Raw genomic sequence first — 10557 nt, 5'->3', positions numbered from 1 at the left:
GGCTCGTAGTGCCCACATAAAGGCATCAACGCTCTCCAACTCCACTGCCTCCAGGGTGTGGAGCCCCTCATACCAGCTAGTCGCTGCACCCCACAGGCGGGAAGCGATGAAATCCACTTGATTCTCCTTGTCAGGGAACAGGTGAGCCCAGCGCTCAACAAACTTCATCACCCGTACAATAAAGAAGAAAAGGTTTTCGGTGAACCGTCCCCGGGCCGGGCGCGTGGGGGGGGGGATTCTCGGCAAAACTTGTGGGATGGCCAGTTGGGTCTGTACCACCCGGGCCACTATCCCCAGCAGGTTGTGTAGCAATTGTCCCATGTCCCGCATTACAGGGCGACAATCCAGTTCCAAAATATCCAGTCTCCCATCCATGTCCCGACTTGGACTGACCGACGATCTCGGTGGGAATGGGATGGGTCTACCTGGGGTTATCCTGAAGCTCCCTGAGCTGGACCGTGGGTCAAAGATACTGTCTCGACTCCTACTCCCTGGCATTGACCAGGTAGTTTGCATGGAGTCACCCAATGCCAGCCCCAATCCCTCTCTTTATGGTGGTAGGTCACTCCCCTTCCCAAATGCACCGGGATGAACGAAGCCGCTGACCTAGGGGTGGCCCCTCCATCCATGGATATTGGCCCTCCTGGGCTCGCCGTCATCACGGGCGCCCCCGTTCTCAATGTCATCAGAGTGGGGGCCACTGGTGCTGTCGTGGTTGGGGCTGTCACTGGCACCGCCGTAGTAGTCAGGGTAGGCACCGACGTGGTTGTCGGGGTAGGCACCCCTGCCACACTGGGATTGCTCATCTCGCTCGGGAGAGACTCAGCTCGATGGAGGAAAAGTGATTCCTAACAATTTATGTCAGGTTCAACAGCAAGTAAATCTCCACACACATTTCCAGGGAAGCGTTATGTTTTATTAGACTACAAGTCTGTTACCATGTCCACAAGATTATTGCTAGGAATGACCATTGGGCGGAAACATCCTTACATATAGCAGGATGAGGCAAATAGCTAAGCAAATGAAATCCGAGCACGTGCGCGGGGGAATTCTCCCGGCGAGAGATTACATAATAAGCGGGAGAGACTCAGTGCCCCATGAGAGCCGAACAATTCACACCTGCAGTGGAACGCAAGCCCTCCCCCCGTCACAAGGTCAGACAGATAACTCAGTCTGGCAGCACTGGTTCTCACGGTCTCCCTATCACTGTTAACAGCAAGCGGCAGAGTAGCGAGCAAGCTATGAGGCATGTGCCGTAGTACCAGGATCAGAGAAGGGAACAAGAAAAACATGGCAGCTAGCTGACAATTAAATTTGCAGATGATTCTAAATTGGGAGGGGTAGCAAATATGGTAGAAGACAGAGTCAGAGTACAGGATGATCTTGACAGGCTGGACAAATGGACTAAAGCAAATAAAACGAATTTCAATGGGGATAAATGTAAAGTTCTGCATTTAGGCAGGAAAAATCAATCAATCAATCAATAAACCTTTAATGGCATATAGGCAGGAAAAATCAAATGCATAATTATAGGTTGGGGGAGACTTGTCTTGGCAGTAGTATTTGTGAAAAGGATCTAGGGGTCTTAGTACACCATACACTGAACATGAGTCAACAATGTGATGTGGTTACTAAAAAGGCAAATGTGATTTTGGGCTGTATCAACAGAAGTATAGTGTCCAGATCACGTGAAGTGATGGTACCACTTTACTCTGCTCTGGTTAGACCTCACCTAGAGTACTTTGTTCAGTTTTGGGCACCACAGTTTAAGGAGGATATAGACAAGCTGGAACATGTCCAGAAGAGAACAACAGAGATAGTGAGGGGTCTGGAGACCAAGTCCTATGAGGAAAGGTTGAAGGAGTTGGGTATGTTTAGCCTGGAGAGGAGATGACTGAGAGGTGATATGATCACCATCTTCAAGTACTTGAAGGGCTGTCATCTAGAGGATGGTACGGAGTTGTTTTCTGTTGCCCCAGAAGGTTGGACCAGAACCAACGGGTTGAAATTAAATCAAAAGTTTTTCGACTAAACAGTAGGAAGAACTTCCTGACAGAGGCTTTCTTGGTAGGTGGTGGGCTCTCCTCCTTTGGAGGTTTTCAAACAGAGGCTAGGTGGCCATCTGACAGCAATGCAGATTCTGTGAACTTAGGCAGATCATGAGAGAGAGGGCAGGTAGGGTTGCCTCAGTGCTTAGTCCTTGTGGCCCTTTCTTACATGCCTAGGGATATGCTGATCACCACTTTGGGGTCAGGAAGAAATTTTTCTCCAGGCCAGTTTGGCCAGGGATCCTGGAGGTTTTTTGTCATCTTCTGGGCATGGAACAGTGGTCACTGTGTGTGTGTGTGGGGGGGTATTTGTGAATTTCCCACCTTGTGAATTTCCCATCTAGTTTGGACTAGATGACCTTGGAGATCCCTTCCAACTCTATCATTCTATGATCCTATGATTTTATGCATACACCTACAAATACACCTTTTTTGGAAGAAGAATGGCTCAAGGAGGAGGATCAAGGCTGACGAAAGTTTCAAACATGATTTAGTAGGATTCAAGGCAGTCTTGTGTCATTCCAGAAAAGTAACGTTTTATTTTTCCCCCATTGATGATATATAAGAATATATGAGATGGAATTGTGGGGCGAGAGGAGGTGTGTTACAGGCAGGGCCGGCTCACCCGCTAGGCGAACTAGGCCAAAGCTCCCCCTCCCGCCCCCGCCGCCCTAACCGGGCGATGATGCAGGGATGAGGGTCTCTGCCCGCCGCTTGCGTGCGCTCTCTCTCTCTGTCTGTGGGGAGGGACTTCCCCCATGCCGGCTCGGAGAGTGAAGAGGCCGCGTTTGCAGGGCTTGGTGGCTCCAGGATGAAGCCCTGTGGCAGCCCGGCTGGGCGTGGCTCCAAGGACGAGCCGCCGGGCTGCTTTCAATTTCATTTCTCTCGGGCGAAGCGGAAGCGAGCCCTTCTGGCTCGGCGTGTGATGTGGTGGCTCGAAAGGCCTCCGAGAAGGCCAGAAAGGTGCTGCTGATGGGACATGTGGGTGGGTGGCTGGGTGGCCCAGGCCAGGGAGGAGGCGTGAATCCTGCAGGCAAATCCGGACAGCAGCCGGCACCTTTGGGTCTTTCCGGGAGGAAGGGGTCCCAGAGGCGCGATCAGGGGACGGCAAGGTCTGGAGGGCAAGCCGGGAGACCTTCCCCCCCCCCACAACCCATTCCAGGCCCCGCTCTCTGAAGTCCGGGCCTAGTTCCAGGGGCTCTCTCGCCAGGCCTTTCAAGCGTCTGGTACAGGAGAGTCGGGTTCAGAGATGCCAGATAAATTCCCCACATGAGGGCCTCCCCACACACCGAGGGGTGCCTGTCTCCGGAAGACCAGTGAAATTGCCCCCAGTCTCACCCCGTGCCTGCAGCCCAGCCAGACTCAGACGCTTTGCTCGGGCAGCCGAAAGAGGGAGAGAGAGAGGGACGACGAAGGGCTCAGCTTTCGGAGAAACATCGACTATTGGGGGATGTCTCTGTGTGTGTGTGTTTAATCCCTGTGGAGCCGCAATCCGGTGCCGTTGTACTTCGGGGTGGGGTGTTCCCTTCCATTTCCAGTGGGGGACCATAAAACGGGTGCTCCTCCCACCCTCCCTCCAGCCCCGTCGCCTCCCTTCGCGTGGGGCCAGAGGCATTTCTCCGTGTAGCCGGGCCCTGCGCCCTGAGTCCCGCGGTGTCTACAGCATCCGCCAACGCATTTGGTTTCTTTGATGCCTGCGGGACCAAATGTCTGGTTGGCCGCCTGCTTCGCATTCAAGCACTGTTGTGGGTCGGGCTGTTTGCTGACTTTGTAAAGACACTGGAATCCCCTCCCCCGCCAAAGCCCCTTCCATCCCTGTTTCTCAGGCAGTTGAGTCTGGCAGATCTACCTTGACCTGGCGATCTGGGGCCCGCTACGCCACGCGGCCCAGCCAGGAGGCTCCCCGCCCCCCTGCTCAATGGGGCATGCACGAGTGTGTGTGTGCCGCTCCGTGCCACCCAGGCCCGCCCCAGAGCCAGACCCCGCAGCTCACCCACCCGCCCGGGGGGGGGGGGAGGAGGAGGCGGCAGCAAAAGGGTCTTTAGGCCCCACCGGGAGGTTGGCATCTGCGCCTGCCTAGGGCACAGAAGCACCTCGAACTGGCCCTGGTTACAGGACTGTACTAGGGATGCCAGGGACCTGGAGATCTCCCAGAATTACAGCTCATCTCTAGACTACAAAGATCAGTTCCCTTGGAGAAAATGGATGCTTTGGAGGGTGAACTCTATGGCATTGTACCCAAGGTCCCTGTCCTCACCCAAGGTGCTATCCCCAAATCTCCAGGAGTTTCACAACCTGGATCGGGCAACCCTACCACCACCACCACCCCAGCTGTGGCCAGGGTAGACCTGGCACCCCTAGACTGTATTGGACCCAGAAAATTATCTGTAGGGTAGTACATGGATAGACATAAGTATTAAAACAGAATGAAGAAAGGACCAATTCTAAAGTTCTCAAGATTCAGTCATACTCCTGGAAGAGAATTCTGTTATTGATGGTTAATCATGATAATTAAATGGAGCCTGCAAGTTCAGAGGCACTGTGCCTCTGAAGACCAGTTACTATGGTCAAAGAACTAGAGAAAGCTGTTACCTTCATGCCTTGATTGTGCATTTTTGGGAAGCATCTAAGTGGCCCCCGTTGGAAACCAAATGCTAGACACACCTTAGTCTGATGAAACAGGACTCTGTTTATTTTATCATTTTCAGTCATTTAAGCAACTGAGAACTTCCATGCCTGGATCAAAAGCTGATTCAGGAAAATAAGTCGAATTCTGAAATAACTTTTAGCAAAGGATTGTGAGTCTTAGGCCATAGCCTCAGTGTATGCAAACTGCAAAGTATGCTATACACAATAGACAAGTGACGGGCAAATCTCAGTATACAGTATAAAACTTTGTTGGCCTTAATAGGTGCCAATGGACTCAATAACAGGTGCCACTTTACACTGAGTAAAGTTGGTGAAACACTGAAAGTATGATTTGAAATTTCATATACCACATTGGGAACATTTGTTTGCCCTAAATAAAAGTATTTTACCACTCCCGTGAATTCACTACTGGATCAGCAATGGGACCTCCTGTCCTGGCACTCAGGGATGGCCATGGGCCCTTCCTGGGGCCCCAGTTTGCAACGCAACCACACCAGATCTAGACCCAAACCTGTCTGTAAAAAACCAAACTGGTGGACTTCTCTCCCAATGAAATGGGACCAATCCCTTTCCCCTCTCCCTGGCTATCTTCTCCAATAAGGACAAAGCCTGTTCCCACCTACATCAGTCCCATCTTTCACCAAAGTGTGACAGATTATTGGAAGCAGAATGATGTATCTCATGCCATATATATATACATACATACACACACGAGTCATTTCGTAGAAAAAGAGGTGCAGGAGCTCATTAGGATAACTCATTAGCATAACTTATTTCCATATGCCACACCCCCTGACATCACCAGAAGTGTGTCAGAAGGCACCACTGGACTGTTTTGGATTCCTAGCTATTGGGGGGGGGGGACGTGCAGATCTGTCCTCGCAGAGGAGGGAGAGCTTGTACCTGAATAAAACTTGGTCTTAAAGGTGCCACTGGACTGTTTTGGACTGGGGGGGGGCTCTGCAACTTACCTGGCTGCTTCTTGCTCTGACTGAGGGCTGCTGGGAGCAGGGGACGAGGCTTGTTGCACATGCCCGCCTCCTGGGCTCTTTACTGCCAGAGCTCCGCTCCTGTGCACTCCTACAGGAAATGACCCCTATATGTATGTGTGTGTGTGTGTGTGTGTGTGTGTGTACACACACATTATTTAACCTGGATTCAACTCAGTGCAACATATATATGTATGTATGTATGTGTGTGTGTGTGTGTGTATGTGTGTATAAAAAAACAGTTGAATCCAGGCTAAAGTGGCAACTTCTTATCAATTCCCTGTCCCCACTGCAGATCCCGTCTGAGTCATTCCTCAGGGTCCCCTGTCCCTCAGGTGCAGCATTTCAGAGGGATCAGTGGGTGGGAGGGAGGCAGCAGGAGATTTTCATTCCTCTAATGGGAAATTTAGCCTGGATCTAACCCACTGTTCTCAGTTAACATTTCTTTTTAAAAAATAATCATATTTCATTTGTAATATGGAGTCACCCCTCACCGTTCCTGAGGAGGCAGCAGGTTTGGCTGCACTGCTGGGCAGAAGCTGCTGAGTATCTCTTGAGGATGCGGGCCCCTTTCTTCTGTGAGAGCTCCAGATCAACGGCAAGGCCCGGGAACTGTCGGATCCAGCAGTTCTTGTAAAAGGTGGTGGGGGAGCAGAGGCTGTTCGATCGCCACACCCAGCCCAGAAGCAGGAAAACGTCTGTCATGGCCATCAGCAGAATCATCTCAGTGGAAGTCTCTGCTCCAAAACAGAAGCATAGTCCACCAGGAAGAACCAGCCTAAAGAGTCTTCTCACCGATGATGTCCATCAGCCTTCAGTGTACATCTGCCAGAAAGACAAAGCGATTTTCTAACTAAGCGACTGTTTCCAAGGCCTTGGATGGTAATTTGTGGAAGACTGACCATAACATTCTCACTTCCTGCCCTTCATACACTGGTTGATTTTGAGTTAATTGGGTCTCATGTAATTAGAATAATCTAAAATAGGGATTTCAAATATGCAGCCTGGGGGCTGGATAGGGTTGCCAAGTCCTTACCGTAGGTATAGCGGGGGAGTCCAGTGCTGCTCCAGGAGTTCATGTGCGTGCGCCGCAATTACATCACCCGGAAGTGATGCAACAACGTCGGGCACGCCGGGGGCGGGGCCACAATCATCCAAGGAAAAACCATAGAGTTTTCCCTCGGATGACCGCAGCCCCGCCCCCAATGCGCCTGACGCGCCTGTGTCACTTCTGGGTGACATGCTAACGCCGGGCACATCGCGTGCTTTGGGGGTGGGGTTCCCCCGGGGTCCAATCCGCCGGTGGCGGGTAACGGGCCTCTCGGGCAGGGGTTTCCCCGCCCCCCCCCCGGGGGGCCTGGCAAGCCTAGGGCTGGATCAGGTCCCCAGATGGCTTCTATCAGGCCCACAGTAGAACTGCCTGTCTTCTGCTTCTTCTTCCAGTTCTGCTGCTGCTGCGTCATCGTAGGTTTGCAGCTTACAGATACGCACCTGAACAGCATACTCAAGATTGCAACAGCACAGACATTTTGATGCAATAATTCAGAGCAAGAGGTGTCAGTTATCAGACACTGTTAAATAAACAAAATATTGCAAGAGTGCTAGTGTTTTAAACATGGTTTTATTTTAAATTAAAAAATCCTTTGTGTTTGTGTCCTTTATAAAGTTTATATCTCCACTACCTTTGTTACTATTGTATTAAAAATTAATAAAAATGTTTAATTAAAAAAATAATTTGCTCTCTAAATTACTCTGAACTCCATAGAACAAAATTATTTAAATTGTCTTATTAAGCAAGCACTGCTATATGATGTTCCTCTGAGGACACCTACAGTACTATCCTAAACAGAGTTGCAGCCTTCTGTTTAGGATCCAAATGGGAGTTGTATGAATTTAAGACAGCTCTCTTAAGCATACTCACCCAAGGAATTCAATGGGACTTACATCCAAGAAGCTATGTAGAGGATTGAGCTCCTTATTTCACTTAAGTCAATGTGACTTAGTTATGAGTTTATGCACATGTGTGTTAGTGAACATGTGCAGAATTGTAGCCGCAAGGAGTTTTCACACAGAAGAAGAGTTGGATTTATACCCCACCCTTCACTCGGGGTCTCAGGGCGGCTTATAATCTCCTTCCTGTCCCCACAACAGACACCCTGTGATGTAGGTGGGGCTGAGAGAGATCTGAGAGAACTGCTCTTGAGAGAACAGCTATGAGAAAACTTGTGACTGACCCAAGGTCACCCAGCTGGCTACATGTGGACGAATGGGGAATCAAACCCAGTTCTCCAGATTAGTCTGCCACTCTTAGCCACAACACCAAACTGGCTGACATCGCCTCTGAACTCTTGCAAAGTCGTTTATGGTGGTTCATAATGCAGAAGAGAGGCTAAGCTAGACATCACTGTTGTTATTGTTATCACTTAGCAGAGCCCATAATGCACTCAAAAGCACACAAGATCTGATCCTGCCACAGAAGAAGCTGCTGAAGCCGTCGGTGAGAAAGAATGGGGTGGGTGATCAGGGGACTCACATAGCCAAGGGTAGCAAAAGGTCAGTGCAAGAAAATGAATTTGAACTTGCTTGCAGCAGGGACAAGGATGAAGGACCTGACTGGAAAAGATGCCTTTGGGGAGAAGCATGAAGGAAGAAAATGGTTGCTCCAAGCAGTTCGTGGGTGCTTGGCCAGAGACCCAGCCCTGAAATGCTTCTAACACGTAGGGTTGCCAGCTCCAGTTTGGAAATTTGGGGTTGGAGCCTGAGGAGGGCGGGCATTTGGGGAGGGGAGGGATATCAGTGGGCTATAATGCCATACAGTCTACCTTCCAAAGTGGCTATTTATCTCACCTGGAGGTCAGTTGTAACAGTGGGAGATCTTCAGCCACCACCTGGAGGTTGGCAACCCTACTAGCACAGCTCCGATTGGTGGTGGGTTGTTGTTGTTTTTTTAGGGGAAGATGGAACTGTTCACTGCACTTGATATAATTTTGCAGTTAGCTGATTTCCTTTTTCTTGTAACCATCATAAATAAACCAGTTGTGATACTCCAAGGACCGTGATCATTTTTAAAAAGTCTTTAAAAATCTTTTACAGACTTGCAGCCACCAGGGGTGTGATTTCCGGGGGAGACTGGCCAAGGAGCAGGCTTTTTCATCTTTCCTCTGAACTTTTCCTGCTGTGAGCTGCAATCTCCACAATGCTTTTACCCCCAACAAGGGGGGGGGGGACAAATTCACAATTGTCAGTAGGAAAACAGCACAGGGAGGGAAGAGTTAAAAATTCCCTCCCCTGGAAACTGCAAACTGAAGCTGCCGCAAATTATGAAAGAAAAAAGCACAGGATCATGGAACTACAGAGAATGTTCAGGAACTCCCTAAGAAGACAAGCTGCAGGCCTTTCTATAGATACCAATGTTGGACCCAAAAGACCCCTTTTGTTTCTCTAACAGCCCCAAAAGCACACTTATTAATATTATTATTAGTAGTAGTAGTAGTCATAATAGTAGTACATCACCCAGTTACTACAGTGACTCAATCGTTTGTCTGCTATAAAACAGTAGTTATATTATATTATATTATAATCATATGACCAATGTTCACAGTGTTTGGGCATTACTGTTAGTCAATCAGTACCTTTACTGGCATAAATTAAAATCAAACAAAACCAGTATTTAAATATAGAGAGTACAATCAGAAATCAATCATCTCTCCAGAATTTTAATCTTCTATTCCCTGATCCTCACAGCAATCAGAAGAAAACTCACTCCTGCGAGGGGGATATGGGAACACTGATCCGATAAGAGAACGAAAACGAGCCTCGCTTCTGGGAGGCTGTGCCTGTTATGCAAAATAGGACTTATTAAGACATCCAGTATTTTGACACAAAATTCACATTGAAGCAAAGTATGAGCATTACTGTCATCAATAAACCAGCATCTTTTAATGGACCAACCTCCTTGTTTATGTATGCAAGCCAAACCTTGAATTAAGTTTTAAAAAATTATAGTGAACCTTGAAAGCCTCCATAATCTAAAACAAAGAATCAAATGAGCAGATAAGTTTGTATTTTAAAGTGTGTGTGTGTGTGTGTGTGTATGTGTGTGTGTGTGTGTGTGTGTGTGTGTGTGTGTGTGTGTATCAAGATACTGATCCTGGTAGCTGGGCAAATTTTGAGTGGTTAGTTAAAGGACACATATAGTATAGACAGCTCTCACTCCTTAAAAGGAAGAGAAACTTTCTCTTTTACTGACTTCTTTTTGAATCTGTAATGTGCCTTTATGTACCAGTTATTACTTTTATTACAATTGGCAGGCCTGGTAAGATTCTAAAAGATCCTAAAGACATGCATGAAGTCATTCCAAGCCCAGTAGAACTCATAATTTAATGATTAGCATTCAGTTTTAATTCCAATTTTTAATTATTTTGAGGCAAGATTAACATTATTAGGATACAAATTGTTAACTAAATTATTGTCTCTCAGCATTGCCTCTTTCTGCGTTTCACGCATACATCATTTGTATTCAACTTGCTGTACACAGCAACAAAGCATTTGTTCACACCGTGCTTCTCTCTAGCCCTTTCATTCTCAAAGTGAAAACAAAACCAGCTACAACCAATATTAATCCTCCATCTGAGGCATGATTCTAAATGCTCCAAAGTCCAATGTTTGCTTGGAATTTGATCGTTTTACCCTAGTTTTGCTGTGCTGTACAGGGAGAGATGAAGGAAGGGATGGAGAGGATAAAAAGAAAAACACACACAAACACGGCTTTTGTAAAACCCTCCAGAAGTAAACAGTGTATCAGGTTCCTTACCTGAATTCTGTGGAGTTGGCTGTTTCTTGTTCTCCAGCAGGGACAAGCAAAAAGGTAG

At 48.2% G+C, this 10557-nt stretch overlaps 1 protein-coding gene across 1 annotated transcript in view; it reads right to left on the bottom strand.

Annotated features, from left to right (window-relative positions):
- Window positions 1-6409, bottom strand: part of MANSC4 (MANSC domain containing 4) — an 18046-nt gene extending 11637 nt beyond the window's left edge. The window contains exon 1 of the mRNA XM_015414279.1: window positions 6181-6409. Within this exon, the coding sequence (XP_015269765.1) occupies window positions 6181-6409 (229 nt within the window). The remainder of the gene's footprint in view (window positions 1-6180) is intronic.
- Window positions 6410-10557: the final 4148 nt, after the last annotated feature.

The sequence above is a fragment of the Gekko japonicus genome, unplaced genomic scaffold, assembly GCF_001447785.1.
Source record: "Gekko japonicus isolate JY-2015 unplaced genomic scaffold, Gekko_japonicus_V1.1 scaffold1333, whole genome shotgun sequence".
Classification (NCBI taxonomy): Eukaryota; Metazoa; Chordata; class Lepidosauria; order Squamata; family Gekkonidae; genus Gekko; species Gekko japonicus.
Note: the sequence above shows the minus strand (reverse complement) of the source record. Positions and strands in the feature narration are given on the sequence as shown.